This window comes from Ciona intestinalis, chromosome 1 (genome assembly GCF_000224145.3).
Source record: "Ciona intestinalis chromosome 1, KH, whole genome shotgun sequence".
NCBI lineage: Eukaryota > Metazoa > Chordata > Ascidiacea > Phlebobranchia > Cionidae > Ciona > Ciona intestinalis.
Window position 1 is genome coordinate 3,280,837 of NC_020166.2, and position 19,176 is coordinate 3,300,012.

A 19,176-nucleotide genomic window follows, 5' to 3' on the forward strand; every position below is an offset into this window, starting at 1 on the left:
AAATACGGATATGTAGATTTTATGTGCTAAAGGTGTCCCAACTTACACCACTGCACTATAAACCTTTAAAAAATCACATATTTCACCTAACACGGGTATGCAGGGTACACATGCACGCCCTTGAATCTATTATGAATAATCTCGGTAACATAGGAACAGGTTAATTGGTACATAGCGAAAAAAAAGGTAATAACTTGTACTGAAAAGGTAAATAAAAGGTAATAAAGAGTTTTTTTTTTGTCTTTGATTTTATGATATTTAAAGGGGCAGAATTATCTCCATGCAGAAATATAAAGTTCGGACGCATCGATAACATTTATAACGGAAAATCACCTTAAGTTTTCCAAACACTTCACAGCGAAGTCCCTCACATGTTCATCGGCGAACTGACAATCCAACAGCTCCATGGCGCGCTCCGGTGACAAAGGTGTCCATGAATTGAGCATTGCTTGCACCTGTTAACAAAAAATTATTCATTTTTTACTGCAACCCATAAAAATATAACTAATAAATACAAAGATATAGTATTGTGGGGTAATATGGGACACCTTTAGCACGTACTATCCAAATATCTTGATCGTGTTTTAAACAACTAACAATGGTCTATGGGAGTTGTGAGAATATTTTTTTATAATTCTTTGAATGCTCTCTGTTTACTACCAAATAAATGGGATGAGAAATAAAATAAACAGGTGTCCCGTCTTCCCCCATCCTACTATATTTTACAATTAATGAATTTAAAGCAAGGCATGCAAAAACAACATAAAATAAGTATAAAAGTGTTCTTGTTTTATTTCCACTGTAAACTTTTGGAAAATAAATGTTCCAAGAAATATGTGAAAAAAATGTTACATGTGCTTTAAATAAATAACAATAAATTGTTACCATGGCAACACTCTTGTATGAATTCCACTTTGCAGATGCGAGAACTTTTGAAAGAGCTTCAGGATATTTTTCCCTACAGTCGATTCGTAATCGCCTGAAAAAGTTTCAGGTCAATATTGATATTATTATCCAGCGAAGTAGCCCAGTTGGTTAGCACGTCTGCCTCTAACCCAGAGGTTATGGGTTCAAGGCTCGTCGCTGCTACCATTGTGGCATTTGTGGGTGTATATATCTTTGAGCAAGACATTTAACAGCCATTGCTCCAACCCAGTGGTCAGTAACGGGTTGTCCAAATTATCAGCCACACATAAAAAAATCACCCACAAAGCAACATACTTGGTAACTCGTAAGCTGTCACGAAGTGTAATAAACAAAACACACGTGTTATAACGACTATCATTTTTTAACCAGGCTAGGATAAAGTAAGTTACATTCATTCAGTCATTCAATATTAATATGCAATACAATTTATCCATTTATATCTACTATACAAACAAAGAGCATGACGTAACACTGTTACACATGACCTAATGTGTTTATTGTGACAACAATCTTAATCATACAAAGTCAATGATGAAATTAACGCAAAGCAAACACCTTACCACAACAAACTTTTATCGTCATCAAATAAATCGTCGAAACGATCTTTTCTAACAACTTCATCCAGTTGTGTCATGTGAGATTTGGAAGCGCCTCGCGTCATTAAGTTGCTTTCACGAACAACTGCTTGACGAGCTGCTTCTTCTAACACCTGTGTTTGTATTTTTATATTAAATGGTGTACGTTGTATATGTATTGCTAAATACAACACATTCTGTGCAAATAACAACAAAATACAACATATTCTGTACAAAATACAACATATTCTGTACAAAATACAGCATATTCTGTACAAAATACAACACATTCTGTACAAAACACAACACATTCTGTACAAAACACAACACATTCTGTACAAAATACAACACATTCTGTACAAAATACAACATATTCTGTACAAAATACAACATATTCTGTACAAAATACAATACATTCTGTACAAAGTATATTTGTGCTGAATTAACACTACGTACATTATTGTTAGAAACAATACATGACTCATATAAAAGGAATTTTCCATGGAACTTACTACATGCCTATGACTAACATAATTTAATCGAAATAAGATTTTATCTAAATGACCAAGTATAAAACTTTCAAATAAAAATCCATCTGTGTTATTTTATTGCAAAAACAAAATTCTAAAACAGTTTTTATGTTTTTTTATACAAAAATATTAGATTAAAATATCCCTTTTTAAGTAATTAAAATGAATTTCCGAAATATGTGTGTTTCAGCTAAGTTATTAAAAAATATCCTACACAATTAAATTCAATACTTATGTTATAGTTGTATAAATATAATATATATACATAATTACATACATATTGCATAATTCAATAAACTTGTGTTTGCTAAATATTTAGTAGCCCTTATGTTATAGAAATTTGTTGAAGTTTGTTTTCATAAGAAACATGAGAGTTATTAATAAATGATTGTATTTGTCATATCTGTCAGGCATGTTCTTAAACTTGTTTGTACGTTTTACCCTTTTAACAAAGATGCTTATCAGATTTACCCCAATATGTAATATGGGGCTTATTTATTAAAAAGCGAAAACAACTAATTACATCAGTTATATTTTATGCGACGGATACGCTTGCTTTTTGGCAACGAGTTGTTTAATGTCAGTTAAAGTACTACAATTGGCACAATTTTCTGTCCCGTCAACTGATGTGGATTTTGATTGGTAGCCTATTTGAATGAATGTAACTTACTTTATCCTCACAGGGCTTAAAAACGAGTCATTATCACACAATGTTGATACACCTTGTGCCAGCCTATGAGTTAGGTTACCATGTATGTTACTTTGTGGGTGATTCTTTCTTTTAGATTTTATCATTTACCCTCTAAATATGCGCAATTTACCCCACTTTAAGAAACGCTGTGTTAAACATTCTTTAGATCTTACTTCCGGTAGAGACGGATACATGATGGTAGCTTGGTACTCTGGCATCATTATCTCGATGAAAGCAGCTTGTTCAACATCCGGATTAAGCATTACTCCTCCACGAGGACTCAAGTTATTCGAGTCAAGATTATCGTGGTTCACTTGCCAGCAGTTTAACCGGTACTATGAAAAAAATAAAAACTTTTTGAGAATTTTGAAAATAAAAATTTTAAGTTAAAAATAAAAAAAAGTAATAATTGCAAATTACTTAGAAAAAAAATGTTTTTTTGGAAAAATAGTTTTGTTAATATTTTTACGGAAAAATTAAGGGAATTGAGTTTTGTTTTACTAACTAAGTTATGTTATATTTGATGATTCTGCAGCACATACATAGAAATCGCAAGATATAAGTTTCCTGCTCATCAGCAGCACTAGAACTACTCAAGTACATAAGTTTTATGAGAATTTCATTGGAAAATCAATGATTTTACATTTAAAGCATAAAACATATAATGTACTACGGAGGTATGGGGCTGTATGACCAACTACAATTGGGACATTGATAAGTGTATTTAAACATACATACCAAGCCAGCTTTGAGGTATCTTTTGAAATCAAACACCATCATATTAGCCCAAGCAATAGGAGATGCAGAATGCTGAGTATTTTTTTGAGTTGACTCCTAAAATTTAATCAAAGTTTAATTTTAAAAATCTGGTATCAAAAATTATTTTTTCTGTTATCAAAAATTATTTTATTATATTTTTTTAGTTTTTAGTAAACCATCATATTAGCCCAAGCAATAGGTGATGCAGCATATTGGGTATTTTTTTGAGTTGATTTTTAAAGTTAAGTCAAAAATTAATTTGTGTAATTTTATTAAAAAATCTGAGTAATTTTTAGTTTTTTAGTAATTTTTTTTGTTGAGTATTTTTTTGAGTGCGAAAATTTAATTAAAACTCCCAAAATTTGTTAAAAAATGAATTTCTGTAATTTTATTTTAAAAAATGAAAAACTGTTAATTTTTCGGTAAAATTTTTTTATTTACCTTTCTTTTAGATTTCCCACCAACATTTCGTTTGCTGGAGCAGATAGCGAGACAAAGCATCGCATTTCGAGGAAGGTTAACTGCATTTATATCAAAGAAACATTCTTCATCCCACTGGTACTCATTACCTGTAACATAGTAGGACTCATAATAGTAACTTTTGGTGTGTTTAATTTAAATGTCTTGCGCGTTATGCTCTGAACCAGGAAAAGAAAACTTTTGGTCTTTTTTTGGATTTAATTTACGCTCTGAACCAGGAATAAGACAACTTTTAGACTTTTTTTAGATTTAATTCACGCTCTAAACCAGGAAAAAAAACTTTTGTTTTTTGGGGAGAATTTAATTCACGCTCTGGACCTGAAAAAAGAAAACTTTTTTTTTTATTGTATTTGACAAATGGTCTGTGCAGGCCACACACAGAGCGCTAAATGATATAAAAACCCAACATTTTAATATGTTTTAAAAAAATAGATCACCTAATTGGAATTGCAAAAATTACAAAAAAATGGTAGAGGTGCAATAAAATCTGGCAAAACCAAAGTTTATAGGCAGGAATTTACTAACAGAATGAAGTATATGATATGTTAAATTAAATTACAATAAAATTCACGATAGGTAGTGCAATAAAGTAATAAACTAAATTTAAAAAGCCCCGCAAAGCAAGTATTGCTGGAATGTAACAAATGATAAACACGTAAAGTAATCTGTCATTCAATGACATATGAATGGGGTTACCAGCATTAGGAAGTGATGCATCATAATAGTAGGGTGGGGGAAAATAGAACACGCTTTCGTTCTATTTTTGTCCAATTTGATATTAAAACAAAAAACATCCAAAGAATTATAAAACCGTAGATTCATGACTCCCATAGACTGTTGTTAATTGTTTAAAACACGATCAGGATATTTGGATATTATGTGCTAAAGGTGTCCTGTCTTCCCTCACCCTACTATAATATATTGAAAGAACAAGTTATTGGTATATTTCAAGCCACAGCAGATTTCTAAAGACAAAACATTAAGTTATGTACGCGCACAAGGTGTATAAAACGGAATACCCATGTTATAACGACTGTCGTTTTCCGATGTGATGTGAGGATAAAGTAAGTTACATTCATTCATATGTACTACACTGTAAAGACTACAGATTCACAACTTAGCATTTTATCTTTAGAAGTCTGCTGGCCATGGGAAAAGAAATGGGAACAACAACGTTATGAGTCATAGTTAACCAATGCTGAATAAAACATTAGAGCTGCCATGACTCACCCGCTGCCATCTCTTTTACTGGTTCTTTAGTGTAGGTGGTAGGACACAGCGTTTCTGTTCCATGGTATAAACCAACGTGGACCACTAGCTATAATAACAAGCAAATATTTACGTATGATTTATGGTTTATAAATAGCAGACGTGTGTGGGCAGACGGAATTTATTCGAAATATAGGACAAAATGGAAATAAAGCTTTGCTAGGAGTATGTTTTCCAGAAGTATTATCATAAAGCCTACATATGATACTAGAATTGTTTAGTAAATAAACCTTTTTGTCCCTCTCTTGGCCTGCATTGACGTTACCAGCTCTTATGATTCTTAATTTGAACATAACATCGAGTTGCCATAGTGACCAAACTGCTCGATGTTTTTCTGGCACAGGAGGGGCAAAGTTCGTCTGCGTCAAAACAAAGCTGTTTATGACATCACAAGAAACGTTTATTTTATCCAACGAGGAACACCGAAAATTGAACAGTTATTAATTTTGTTTCGTATGAATTTAAAGCGAAAGAAAAACGCTTTCACTTGGTTGTCACGCAAGACTGTTGTTGACTAACCTGTGTTTAGGGCAGAGTGCAACTGTGCAGTTATGTGCAACAAAATACAGCATATTGTATGGGCGAATGGGCCTCTGTCCCAGTACAATTTACTGAATGACAATTTTTTAACATGGAGGTCAATTCATTAGTATTTCACTAAACAGAAAAACATTCCTTTTTAATTTAAGCCAACAAGTAGTATAGTACCTGTACTTTTTTTAAAAGTTGGTATTGCTGGGGTAAAATTTTTCTCACGCTTGCAACATGAACCAGAGAAACAACTGGAGGTGCTTTGATGCTACTGACAATACCTTCACGTTTACATACCAGTGCTTTTCGTAAGAACTAAAAACAAAAAAAATATATTACATTTTGCGAATTTTTTAAAAAACTTTAATTCGTTTTAATAAAATTTAAATTTTTGTTTTCAAAATTTTTCATTTAAAATTTAACTTAAATTTTTATTATATATATATATACATATAGGCCCATTTTGGATATTAACAAGTTAATTTAACATAAAAAATGAGTCAAACCTTAAACATATAAATTGGGTGATTCCCAACAATAAACTCTTTTCCATTTCCTTTCAAAACATAATCGTCCTTATTGGTGGAAGGAAGGCGAGCTTTTGTTTTCGAAACCCAAGTCTGGAGTGCGACTTCCGTTAAGTGTTCCGTTGACCACGAAGGGTTGATTTTAATGGTGTATACCGTCTGGTACAGCATAAAAACATGTTTATCAACATAGCATAAGTCGGTACTTTTCAAACTTTTTGTTTGTGTTTGGGCAAAGAAAGTACTTAGATTCAAAGGAATTTAAAGTCATTTTTTTACTTTAAATTCCTTTGAATCTAATTGTAGTACAGTAAAATTTAAAAAAACATACTTTATAGTTAAGCAAAACAAGTAAAAAATTCTGGTACAGAATGAAAGCACATTTTATTTAATAAACATAGCAAATTCCAGTGCTTCTAAAACTTTTTAGTGTCATACAAATTTTAACTCCTCTGAATCTATTTGTGGCACAGTAAATATTAAAAAAATCCTATTTCACAGTTTTATGCAAAATGTAAAAAAATGCTTATATATTATTGTTGAGTAGTAAACAACATCTAAGTCTGAATACCATGCAATTATTTTTCTTATTAAATAATAAAATATAGAAAAAAACAGTAAATTGGTAACTTAACTCAAAAATCTCTAGAACTATATATTCCTACAATGTTAAAACACGTCAATTTTAAAGCAGCTCACCTCGGAATTTTCTGATGTTAACTGAATGAGGCCAAAATCTTTTAAGTAGTGAGTACTTTCGTTGAGGTATGGGATGATGGTTGGAGGAAAATGGCGTTGAAGAAGTGACTGAAACAACATGAAAGTAAATAAAAATATTACATATATATAGTAGGGTGGGGGGAAATGGGATACCTTTAGCACATTATGTTTAAATATCCTAATCCTGTTTTAAACAATTAACAACGGTCTATGAGTGTCGTGAGGATACGGTTTTATAATTCTTGGAAAGTTTTTTTGTTTACTATTAAATAGGACAAGCAAAAAAGAATGAAACCGTGTCCTGTTTTAATATATATATGAGTCCTACACTCCTACTATTATATATATATTTTAAAAATTTTCAAAATTCATAAAAAAGTATTAAAAAAGTATTTCTCTATAAAATTACAGAGCCATAATGGCTTTACAAAGAGCAATGTAAGAGAAACATTGAGCTTTTCGACATATTCGGTTATTTTGGACATTTTAGGAACAAAAACAGTATTTTTAAATGTTGGTAAATTAAATCAAAGCTTCTAAAAGAGCTACATCAGACATCCTGCCTGATAGCAACAGAAAAAAAAAAACGACCACCACAGCACATGGAATATCTGTGTTACTAAATTCTTCATCCATAGTTGAGACTTACTTTCCAGTGTAGAGTATCTCGATCCTTACAAGCTTGAGCAGCTAACTCCCGCATGTCTTTTCTAAACGATCGACTCTCACTGTCCACATTCAATTCAGTTTCATCTAAAAATATATCATTTAAAAAACTAAAAAAAAATTTTTTTTTCAAATTATCTATCCCTAACACTATCTGAACTTTTTCGCTCACAACCCTTTTTAAAGTCTTCAAATTTTTTGCGACCCAGTTTAGGAACCCCTGGTCCAAAAATACCATTTACTATTGATATGGGACTGTGGGGGAAGATGGACACCTTTAGCACAGAATATCCAAATATCCTGATTGTGTTTTAAACAATTAAGAATGGTCTATGTGAGTCGAACGAATACGGATTTCTAACTCATTGAAAGTTCTTTGTTTACTACCAAATGAATGAGAAAACAAAATAAAAGAGTGTCCCATCGTCCCCCACCCTACTATATGTTATGAAACTTACTTTTGATGCATGTAAGGTGGTTTATTTCTTGTATAACCCGTTTCTCTGCAATATTACCTCTACTTTGAACGAGTTTCAACACCGGCAGTTCATGGAAAATATCAAACTGAAAATTAAATTATTTTGAGTAAGAAAATATTTTTAAAAAAGCTAATTAAATTATTTTGAGTAAAAAAATCTTTGAAAAAAAAAATTCAAAAAGCTACGTAGCTGTTAGGGCGATAAGCAAATTTTATTCTATATAGATGATGTCATATGGTGAGTCATTATAAAGAGCATGTAATTTAGATGTAAGTTGGCCCAATATCCCAATTGTATTGGCCTAAGTTCTAGTTCCCATGGCATGTCCATTGTAGGACTTGCCCCACATAGAACGGAATAACACAACATGCATAAACCGTATTTTACACAAAAAAATCATTTTAACAATTTTAATTAGTAACAAAATTGGAAAAAATATTTTCAGTTAAAATATTTTAAACATTATTTTGAATTTTTATTTTAAATGATATATTTTCAAATTATTTACAATTATTTTGAATAACAAACCTCACTGAGATGCCGACTCTCATCAACAATTTCCTCTGGTAAACCAAAACTTGTTATGTATGTGAAAGTGTAACTTTCAGGGTTAAGAAGCTTGCTGAATAAAGGATGGTGGATTGCTTCTTGCCATAGTAACTGAAAAAATGTTTTCATTAAATATAACTAAAATTCTACTTACTATATATATATATATATATTTACTATGAAATAATATATAAATTTTGTTGTAAATAATTTGTTTAAATTAGAAAATATTTTCTCTAGTATTGTAAAATAAGAGTGCCGTAAACTGTTGTTATATCCGTGTCATAACAATGATATCACAGTGCCTGGAGTTATTTCCTCGTAACCAGAAAATACTTTGGTCATAGATTGATGCAGCTAAAGAGTATGTCTTTGGGTGGAAAATGCAATTGCTTCAACTCAACACAATCACTTATGGGTTGCCTAAATTATGTTATAATGTTGGGTAGTCCGCAATGCTAAGATAAAAGTGACTTTCAATCATTCATTTACTTAATTTTAACCAGAAAATGACTTTCCATGGATAATTTTTCTTTTATATAAACAAGACAATATACAATTTTTTGGTCTGGCACCGTGGCTTAGGCCCTTGCATCGTAACCGAAGGGTACCCGGTTCAATGCTCGACTGCGATATTAATACTAATCGGCGTATGTGTCCTTGAGCAAGACACCTAACGGACATTGCTCCAACCCCGCGGTCACTAATGGGTTGTCCAAATTATAAAACCTTGCTTACATTTTTCACTTCTTTTATGGTTGAATTCCTTGGTATATCAATTGGTATGTAGATTCCTGTTGGTAGAAAGAAATCTACACTAACATACATAGAGTTGTGGTAACCCCATTCATCATATATAGATTCCTCTTCGTCATAAGCACCTCCACTTCCCCCCAGGTGGACGCCTGAAAATGCACGAGAAATACTCATGCCTGATAACTCAGCTTACAGAAGAGTCAGAACCTATGTTGCCGCATTCCAACGTCTATAGGTTCACTCTTAGAAATTCTGTAACTTTAAAAAATATTTTTTGGTTAATTACAACGAAATAATACGGTAATACGTTTAGCCGGTAATGTTTTACGCGCATTGAAGGTTTAATGACCCCCGCATGGTTAAGTAAACTTCACAGCTTAAAAGAATTCAAAACGTCAGTCAAAATTATCTGTAAACCGCTCCGTTCTGCGCAGAACAGCGAAAAACAAAGCACAATCCTGGGAACATACAAAACTATGAATGAACTGAAGACTTGTTTACGATATTTTACTTCCTTGAGTCACGCTCTAATGATTTTGATGTCTGTGACGTAATATATTAGCTTTGGACAAACAACCGCAAAGCCAAAACTGTTTTGGTAGATTTGGTGATAAAAACTCTACCAGTTAAGTTTTAATTATAGAGCGAATACTTGGACCAATTAAATATATTTTACATGTCTCTGGGGACGGTGTCATATTTACAAATTATATTCATATTATTTATTTGTCGCCATGACAGCAAAACATTTAATTAAATAAATGTTTTCAATCATTGTTTGGTAATCACATAATTTAAGGCAGAAACAAATGACCAGTCATGTCAGGCTTTTAGTGAAAATATTACTAAAACAGTTTTGCCTACCTGGTTTCAATGACGAAGTGTGGTTTACCACACTCCAAATGTATTTTGTCTTTGTATTTGTCAAACGTTTATATTGCAGTATACAGGTAAGATTGACAGCGTTCGGGCTTTGGTTGAGTTTTGCTAGTTAGATATATCACCTCTAAAATCGTTACGTTCGAAATGAATATTGCAGCGTTTTTTTACAACAGTTTACGCTGTGCGTTTCTGTATTACTCTCCTCCCCATTTTCTACAGTTCAGAATGCATGGATAAGTCAGCTTTTTTATTTACAGAAGAATCATAGTGCAGTTTCCAAAAATCAGTCGAGAAAAACAGTTTCATTTGTTGATATGCCTTTAGTTGATTCAGACACAGCCAGGCAAAACAAACAGAACCGTAAACAGGATTTTCCCAGAAGAAGGCCCTGTAGTTCCCGCTGTTCCCAGAACCTAACTTGGTTTGTTCGTCGACGAATCGGAAAAACAACAAGAGCAATGCGATGTGTTGCAGTACACAACGAAGAAACATTTCAGAAGACAGAGACGATTCACTCTTTGTTGGACAATGTTTCTTCGCAAGAACCACGTAATAGCAGACTTGCGCTAAAGCCCGACAAATATACAAAAACAAAAGCTCAAATTCGACAACAAGAGAAACAACTAATCAGCGCTCCATCAGATACGATTGAACACGACATCACTAAATTTGCTCCTAACTTCGATCGCTTTCAGTCGAACGAATTAAAACTAACCAAAAAGAAAGTAAGAAATCCTAAGACCGAATAATAAAGTTTATACCCATTACCTATAGGCTATAACACTTAAATCCTGGTAAAGAAGGGGACTAAACGATAAGTCCGGAGCCGTAGCACTGCTGTTTAGGGCGCCTGCCTCTAACCTAGAGATAATGGGTTCAAGGCTTGTGAGCATATGTGTCCTTGGGCAAGATATTTAGCAGCAGTATAATACTCTATACTATATAGACTAGAGAAAGGGTAACTTGTAAAAATAAGCATTATAGGCCCAATATTTCAGTTATCGTATAGTTGCATAAAAAATTGCATAAAAAAATAATAAAAATATATTGTTACAGAGCCAAGGGGATATGATTAGCATGAAATACGGATTTGAGCTGCCCAATGTAGGTGACATGATCTTGAGCAAATATGAACATCCGCAATCGAACAACAACCATAAACCTGAAGAAGAAACGACAACAATTCAGCAATCTAAATCCCAAGAAAGAAATATCCATATAAAGAAGAGGCTGTTGACAGAAGCAAAGGTATGAGGGTGGGGGAGATGGGACACCCCTTCGTCCCATTTTCTCGTCCTATTTGGTAGTAAACAAAGAATATTGAAAAAAAAATATAAAACCGTATCTTCTTGGCTCCCATAAACCGTTGTTATTTGTTTAAAACACGACCAGGCTGTTTGGATATTATGTGCTAAAGATGTCCCACCTTCTCCCACTTACCTTAAGGTGTCGCGTAATGTGTGTTATTTGTAGTACAGTTTTCTTAGAGAATTTTAACTTTTAAACATACCAGTTAATAACATAATAGTTTATTGTAACATTTAGGAGAATGAAATTATGCGAAATCAGAGCGGGGGTCTTGCTTTTGAACACCACCACTTGCAGCGCTATAGCAGAGCATACCGTGACGTCATTGAACGGGTAAAAGCCGCCATGAAAATCCGATACAACGGAATGCTTCTGCGTTTACCGAACTCAAAAGAAATAAAAAGAAAGCAATTGTGCTATGATTGTGCGACCAATGCTCATAAAGAATACACCATTGCTGGTCTTAATTCTAACATACAGTTTCACGGCATACTGAGTGCAAGTTGTGGTTTTAATCAATCCTGTCCTATTGTTCAAACAATTAACAGTCGATTTCATGATCTTCGGCTAAACAAATGTGTTTCAATTTCCGAAAAAGCTGATAAAATGGAGAAAGTATTAAATCTCGTTCTACAGGACATGTACAGCAAAACCTACTTAAATCGAGGACAGTTAAAAAGTGAAACTTATCGCACTGCTGTTTTGTAGTTTCGTTTGTGATCTTTCATAAAGCAGTGATAATAAAAGTAAAAAGGATTTTATTTGAGGGTTGAGATGTCTTTTTTGCACGTGCGTTTGTATACATGTTTGTATCGGTATGTGTGTGCTGGTGTTTACGGCAACTTTAAAATTGGAGTCAATTCAGAGTAAGGGTTGAATGCTCGGAAGCAATTCTACGATTGGTGATGGCTTGTTTTGAATACTCGTGTAATTACCAATGACCAAGTAGAAGCATTGGACTATAACGCGTTTTGTATATAGCGATACGCGAACTGTATGTAAGGCTAAATACTATATGTTTTGATTTGATTCTATAACTCAGTTTAAGTCGTTAATTTTCTCTTAGATATTTAGTTTCAGGTTATGAATTGCGTGATACTACTCTGTGCCCATCGTTGTAACCCTATACGGTATTTTAAAATGTGCGGTTGTATAGGGCTACATTACGAAACACATGTTTCCTCCATTCTCGAGCTGTGTTATGTTTAGTGCTTGGGCATATAGCGGTACATGAGAGGAATGTTTGTACAGCTACTGTTTAGAAAACGCATATATACTTGAAAGTCTTGAAACGATTTTGTGAGCGATTTGTCTACCAAGCGAGCTAAGGCGTGGAGAGCTTTTGTAGAAATTCTGCCCGATTAGTTTTGAACAAAGCTCCACTCTGACCTGTGGCAGTTCCCAGGCATAAACAAAAAGCGAGTTTATCAACGTGAGTTGCTCGTCCTACTGAGCGTGGTATGTGTTGTAAGTGCACTCAGTCAGAAACGTAAATCAAAACACAGAGTATTTATGTGTTGAGTTTGCAAGACGAGTAAGGAACATGTAATATTTAAACAGCGGTAGAAACTGCGGTAATTGTGACATTTGATACTTCGCTGAAAGTCGTAAAGATATTTTGTTAACGTCAAACAGTTTGAATGGTCTGACCGTTTTAAAGTTAAACCAGGCAGTTAGTCATTATAAATATTTGTTAAATCGGTTTTGTGCTGTAGTTAGTACTAATGTATGCATGCAGCAACACGTCGTACTTACAGAGTTAACAAGCAGACATTCGACTCATAGAAGGTCTGAATAACTGGTGGCAATAAATTGTGTTTCCTGTTTTGCTCGAACTACCAAATACCTAACAGCAACACTTGACCATATATTGCAAGTAACAAGCATTCATGACGTCACAAAACAATCTTGTGTCGCTTGCGGTTATTCTTTAATGAGTCAGCATTAATAACCATGCAATGTTGGGACTTCGGTTTGCAAAATAGTAATGCAGCTTTAAGTAAAACATTGAAGTAGTTTGAGCGTACAGGGATTTCCTAGTTGATTCACGGTTTTATGTCCTTTCCTTTTGTTTGGAACTGGACGCGCTTTTCTTTGTAACATGGTTGGGCAAAACGCTAAACCTGTCATTGGATAAATTGGATGCTTCCGACTCGTTAACCCATTATCACTATAAGAGTCAAATTATATTTTACTTAGATGCTGCTGGTCGATCTATAATTCACGATTATTGATTGTTTTTATCAGGATAGAGAGGGGAGCGTTTTTGTTCCCCTTTGTGACGTCACAGCCAGCTAATATTGTGGCAGCAAACTTTCTTGTTGTTTACTATTTTATGTTGAATAATAGAATAAAATAAACTGAAAAGTTTAATATGGCGTGTTTTCGAATAGACCGAAAAGTTGTGTATAGTGGTTACTATGCCATTATGCGACCGAACCACGTATTATAGCGATAAAATCTTTCAAGCGCAAAACTACCGATGCACTTCAAATATTTTCATTTGAAAGGAGAATTGCTCTGGCTCACATTGCGAGCAATTCCTGTTGTATGCTACATATACCTTGGGCTTAGTAATATAATATTGTTTATAGCTCGAGTTCGATAAAAACCAGACAATATTGGGTTACTTTATAAAGTTTCAATTTTTTATTAAATAGCTTGAAGACGCTTTTTAACGCTTTATTCGTCGTGTTCGGTACACACGTACATTACATATACATCGTATCTGCACCATTGCCCGTACATGTAAAGTGTGGTTTGTGTTCGAAAACAATCTCTACTCACCAAGTCCTTGAAAACGTCAACCTAATGTGAATTAATGTTTCCTATCTTATCTGTGCCACAGAAAGAACGCTTGATAAGCCTATAAAGTGCAGAACACAAAACCAAGGCACAGTTACAGTTGCGTGCGGGACCTTTACTGTGCTGTATCATATATCTATAAACAATATGTTTGTATCTTTTTGCTTGTTCAGGTGAAATGTATAGATCTCGAATCGAAGTTAGGCCATTCTTTTGAAAATGTAATCCTAAATAATGATTCTAAAATGGGAATTAAGTCGCATCGGCAGAGCTGGTTCATCTGGATTCTGTATGCTACTATTACCAGTATGCTAGTCTTAATAACGCTCGCACCACCAGGTAACTAACACTTTGTGAGTTTTTTTGTTGTTTTAGCCGTAAATAGATGGCTTTAAGGGCGTAGTTGGTAAAAATAAGCAGTATAGTAGGATGGGGGAAGATGGGATACCTTTGGCACATAATATCCAAATATCCTGATCGTGTTTTAAACAATTAACAACAGTATATTGGAGTCGTGGGGATATGGTTTTATAATTCTTTGAATGCTCTTTGTTTACTACCAAGTGGGATTAGAAAATAGAATGAAAAGGTGTCCCATCTTTCTCCACCCAACTGTATGTAAACTTTGACTGAATCATTACCGTATAGGCTCAATTTTCACCGTGTTATGTTCCCTAAGAACTGCATTAAACAAGATAGTGTAATTAGGTATTCCACAGAAGATTAATTATTCATACATAATCTGTTTTCACGACTACGTGGGTGGGCAAAGCTAATTAGGCAACCCACGCAGATGAACTTTGACAGTTTAAATCTGTGCAAAAACTTGATGTTTTAGGGAATAAATCTGCTTTATTTCTTTGTGGTCTTGGTTTATACTTTAACACCAGCGGTTTTTTATCCGAGCTACTCAAAGGCAAACCGATGGGCAAAGGCCAACAATACCGGTATATTATACGCATTAGTATTTAGTTGACTTTCTGAAAGGCGGAATGCGAATCCAAAACTTTATGGAACTTAAAATCCAACAACGGACCCTCTTCATACTAACCTATATTTCCACGTATAAACTGTAATTGTTGTCTTAATTTGTCTTTTAAATGCGGTTTAAAAAGCATGGTACAATTAACACTTTACTGCAAGTTAAGATATGTACATCGAAATCTTAAGTAAAAGTATTAAAAATGTTCACCAAAGAATGCATCCCTGCCGGGACTCGAACCCGGAACCTCTGGATTAGAAGTCCAGCGCGCTAATCCATTGCGCCACAGAGACGACGGCCTCTAGAGTTGCGAACAACGATACTTAAACGAAAACCGACAAACTGCTGGTCGACGCGCCAATGCCATATAAAACATTTATTGAAAATTTATCAAAAACTCAACTTTAAATATTAAAGTAGATATTTCTATATCAAATTCGAGTTTTTATATTCTTTTTTTTTCATAAAAAAGTTTCATATATATATCTTAGTAATAGGACTGTTCCATGGCGCCCTCTATAACGGGCGCCATGGACTGTTCGTTTTGCTATAATGATATAGCTCGTTTTGCTATAATGTTATAGAGGGCGCCATGGACTGTTCGTTTTGCTATAATGATATAGGGCCATTAAGCTGCTACATTTAGTCGAGCACTTTAGTAGCCTATATACATGTTGATTTATGTTGTTTTTTATTTATTATAGTGTTGTCTTTCAACACAATGAAAAAATCAACTACAATACGGGATGAAAACGAAGCATCTGGTCTGGTTACTCGCTTTGAGGAATATGGTAATAAAAATATCCAAGTCGAGTTCGTTAAAAATTATTCGTTTAGTTTGGACAAAATAATGCTAACGCGTCAATATTACATAAAATAAAAACAAATTTTATTTATTTTTTCCAATCTGATAACAATGACTATGATTATTAACAACTTTTTTATATAGTAGGGTGAGGGAAGACGGGACACCTTTAGCACATGCATATTATCCAAATATCCTGATCGTGTTTTGAACAATTAACAACGCAGTCCATGAAGATACAGTTTTCTAATTCTAATTTTTTATAGTTTATCGGCCTATGGGAGTCGTGAGGATACGGTTTTAAAATTCTTTGAACGTTCTTTCTTTACTACCAAATGGGAAAAGAAAATAGACATTTTTATTTTTTTAGAAAGCGAATTGTATTAAAACAGGAACACATCTTTACAAACATGTTGCATAAAATACCAATTACATAACACAAATTGTTTATTTTTAGTGGAACCTTGCGGTGGGGTTCTATTTGCCAACATAAATGCGTCTTCGATCCCAGTACCTATGCTCGATGAAGGTGAAACTGTTGAATGCGCGTGGACAATTCGATCTCCACACCCAAGCTTGATCGTAAGTATAGTATATTGTGTGGTAATAGGATATCGTTGGCATCTAAGTACGACATTTCCTGATCGTGTTTTAAACAACTGACAATATTTTTTGAGTCGTTAAAAAACGGGTATAAATTTCTTTAACTATTCTGTGTTTACTACCAAATAGGATGGGAAAATAAAATAAAACATGTCTGATCTATACCCCACCCTACTATAGCATGTATGAATGAATGTACCGTGTGTAAATTATTTATCCTCACGTTGCGGGGGGCAGTCGTTAGAACACGGCCGGGTGATGTTTCTTCCTCAATCCCGCTTTTTTTACTGTACTACGTCCTTTTACTAATAGTATGGTGGGGGAAGATGGGACACCTTTTTATTCCTTTTACTCGTCCCATTTGGTAGTAAACAAAGAACTTTCAATGAATTATAAAACCATATTCTCACGACTCTCATATAGACCGTTGTTAGTTGTTTAAAACACGATCAGGATATTCAGATATAATGTGCTAAAGGTGTCCCATCCTACTATATATACCTCGTGCCCGTTTTTTCTACGTTTGTAACACTTTGGGTAAATATTTTTTTATTTATTTTTTTTACAGATCGGTCTTGCGGCAACACAGGTTGTGGTGAACTACTACAGCCCGAACAACCTTGAGATAGATATATATGATGGAGGGTTACCAGACCCAAATCGAAAGCTTGCTCACTGGCATGGCGTCCATGATTTTAACAAGATACTTTCTCCTATTACAACAACTGGTGACACAATGTTTATAAACTACACTTCAACCGGTGATGTAGAACCTATGATGGAGTTAGTATTTTTATATTATATATGTGGAGGTACCATACAGAACGATATGGTGATACAGAGTCCAGTGTTCAATGCGCGAAGCGTTTATGAGATGCCAGATTTTCTGCAATGCTTTTGGCTTTTAGAAACACCCGATACAGCTTTTTATGGATACTTAAACATTCAGAATGTCAAACTACCATTGGTATGTGATGTGTTATCACTGGTTGCACTGAACGGTACTTTAGCTGTCGATATAGGATCAATGGACAACGATGCGACGACGAATACAAGTACAGACGGTGCTATATTGTTTACATCCGAAGACAATGTTTTAAAAAAATCATCGACTAGTTTAAAATCCAACGAAAAAAACAAAACTAGCGCAGGGCCAAATAGTATTCAAATTTGCGACTCACGCGTAAAAGCAATCGCTTTTAGTGGCCGCTGGGCGGCGCTCACGTACAGCATACAACACCCGAAACCCGGGGAAGGGTTTAGTATTGCTTACTTACAAGTTCGACGTATGAGGTTACCAAGAAAAAAACACACTGTACCGTGGTACCTTAACTATGCCCCAGTTGTTATTTATCTCCCCCTAGGTATTTTATTTGGAATGGCGATTATAATCGCACAAAGACGAAGACAAGTCAATGTGCCAAGTCCAAGACGTTGCTACCCAAGAGGCCAAAGGTCTGAAGATGTTACGGACATCGAAATGAGTCGCGTGCACTCAAAAGGACAGCAAGCTCCAAAAAAATCAAGTTTAAGAAAAGGGAAAATTGTTCGAGAATCGGATAATAATGCAAAACTAGAGTGCAAGGAAAGCGAAGTCGAAGCAGAATCATTATCTTTTTTAACAAAAATGTCGAAATCAAAAAAGAAGAATAAAAAGGTTACGTTTCACTAGCGAATTCTAAGCCAAAATAAATACTGTCTTAGTTATTGCAATATCAAATTTTTTTAAAAGCGTTTTATCTTTTTGTTTTAAATAAAATGCTCCTGTGAATACGTTTGTAATTATTTTCGGGCGGAGTTTTTTGCTAATGACAAAGATACAAAACTACGTACATTCGAGTAGGTAGCGATATAAGGTGGGGAGAGATGGACACTTAAGCACATATTGCCCAATTTTTTCAAACCTAAAATACATGACGGTGATAACACGAATTAGTACTATTATATATTTATTATTTGATCACAATTCAACATTATATATTAAAACACACGAGGAGTTATTTAGTGATCCGCGCAACAAGTGTAATTTGTAATTTTACAAATTCGAAGAAAAACAGGGTAGGACCGGATGCGCATTTACATAATCATATATTAACAGTGTCTCCCTAACCCGTCATAATTTTTAGATTTTTGAAATATGATGCAACATGTGCTAAAGTGTGCAGCTTGTGCACCACCCTTATATGTATAGTACTGTGGAGTAAGATCGGACACTGTCAGTACATAATATCCAAATATTTTAATCGTGTTTTAAACATTTAACAACGTATGAGAGTCGTAAGGATTCGGTTTTATTATTCTTTGAATGTTCTTTGTTTACTACCAAATGGGA

General features: G+C 34.1%; 3 protein-coding genes and 1 non-coding gene across 6 annotated transcripts in view; 2 read left to right on the plus strand and 2 right to left on the minus strand.

The window, feature by feature from the left end:
* LOC100183611 (phosphatidylinositol 4,5-bisphosphate 3-kinase catalytic subunit beta isoform-like) overlaps window positions 1-9,714 on the minus strand; it is an 18,084-nt gene extending 8,370 nt beyond the window's left edge. The window contains exons 1-15 of one of the 2 annotated variants that reach the window (XM_026840538.1): window positions 9,442-9,714; window positions 8,683-8,814; window positions 8,134-8,239; window positions 7,659-7,762; window positions 6,989-7,096; window positions 6,269-6,448; window positions 5,946-6,077; window positions 5,462-5,590; window positions 5,193-5,280; window positions 3,924-4,051; window positions 3,462-3,557; window positions 2,897-3,058; window positions 1,488-1,636; window positions 886-979; window positions 334-455 (exon numbers count right to left, since the gene is read on the minus strand). In XM_026840538.1, the coding sequence (XP_026696339.1) occupies window positions 334-455; window positions 886-979; window positions 1,488-1,636; window positions 2,897-3,058; window positions 3,462-3,557; window positions 3,924-4,051; window positions 5,193-5,280; window positions 5,462-5,590; window positions 5,946-6,077; window positions 6,269-6,448; window positions 6,989-7,096; window positions 7,659-7,762; window positions 8,134-8,239; window positions 8,683-8,814; window positions 9,442-9,633 (1,922 nt within the window). In that variant the 5' untranslated portion in view covers window positions 9,634-9,714. Of the gene's footprint in view, window positions 1-333; window positions 456-885; window positions 980-1,487; window positions 1,637-2,896; window positions 3,059-3,461; window positions 3,558-3,923; window positions 4,052-5,192; window positions 5,281-5,461; window positions 5,591-5,939; window positions 6,078-6,268; window positions 6,449-6,988; window positions 7,097-7,658; window positions 7,763-8,133; window positions 8,240-8,682; window positions 8,815-9,441 lie in introns of both variants that reach the window. The other variant, XM_002121991.5, reaches the window with a different exon arrangement.
* Window positions 9,715-9,845: 131 nt separating this feature from the next.
* On the plus strand, window positions 9,846-12,357 carry LOC100181261. The gene is made up of 4 exons (XM_002127512.4): window positions 9,846-10,409; window positions 10,599-11,066; window positions 11,398-11,589; window positions 11,887-12,357. The coding sequence occupies exons 1-4, from the start codon at window positions 10,269-10,271 to the stop codon at window positions 12,355-12,357; spliced, it is 1,272 nt and encodes a 423-aa protein (XP_002127548.2). The 5' UTR covers window positions 9,846-10,268.
* Window positions 12,358-14,604: 2,247 nt separating this feature from the next.
* On the plus strand, window positions 14,605-18,615 carry LOC100176584. 2 transcript variants are annotated; one of them, XM_002127532.4, is made up of 4 exons: window positions 14,605-14,793; window positions 16,141-16,227; window positions 16,699-16,823; window positions 17,413-18,615. In XM_002127532.4, the coding sequence occupies exons 1-4, from the start codon at window positions 14,700-14,702 to the stop codon at window positions 18,514-18,516; spliced, it is 1,410 nt and encodes a 469-aa protein (XP_002127568.1). In that variant the 5' UTR covers window positions 14,605-14,699; the 3' UTR covers window positions 18,517-18,615. The 2 variants fall into 2 exon arrangements, with proteins under 2 accessions (XP_002127568.1, XP_026689515.1); XM_026833714.1 differs by lacking the exon at window positions 16,141-16,227 and having other exon boundaries at window positions 14,636-14,793.
* On the minus strand, window positions 15,656-15,729 carry trnar-ucu. Its single transcript has one exon. It is a non-coding gene; the product is annotated as a tRNA-Arg (tRNA).
* Window positions 18,616-19,176: the final 561 nt, after the last annotated feature.

Bases quoted from the DNA above. Each gene is read 5' to 3' on its own strand.
- LOC100181261 (XM_002127512.4), top strand. From the start codon at position 10,269: ATGACCAGTCATGTCAGGCTTTTAGTGAAAATATTACTAAAACAGTTT. The intron at 10,410-10,598 runs GTAAGATTGACA...TTTTATTTACAG, and splicing joins GTTTATATTGCAGTATACAG to AAGAATCATAGTGCAGTTTC. The intron at 11,067-11,397 runs GTAAGAAATCCT...ATATTGTTACAG, and splicing joins TAAAACTAACCAAAAAGAAA to AGCCAAGGGGATATGATTAG.
- LOC100176584 (XM_002127532.4), top strand. From the start codon at position 14,700: ATGGGAATTAAGTCGCATCGGCAGAGCTGGTTCATCTGGATTCTGTAT. The intron at 16,228-16,698 runs GTAATAAAAATA...GTTTATTTTTAG, and splicing joins TACTCGCTTTGAGGAATATG to TGGAACCTTGCGGTGGGGTT. The intron at 16,824-17,412 runs GTAAGTATAGTA...TTTTTTTTACAG, and splicing joins CTCCACACCCAAGCTTGATC to ATCGGTCTTGCGGCAACACA.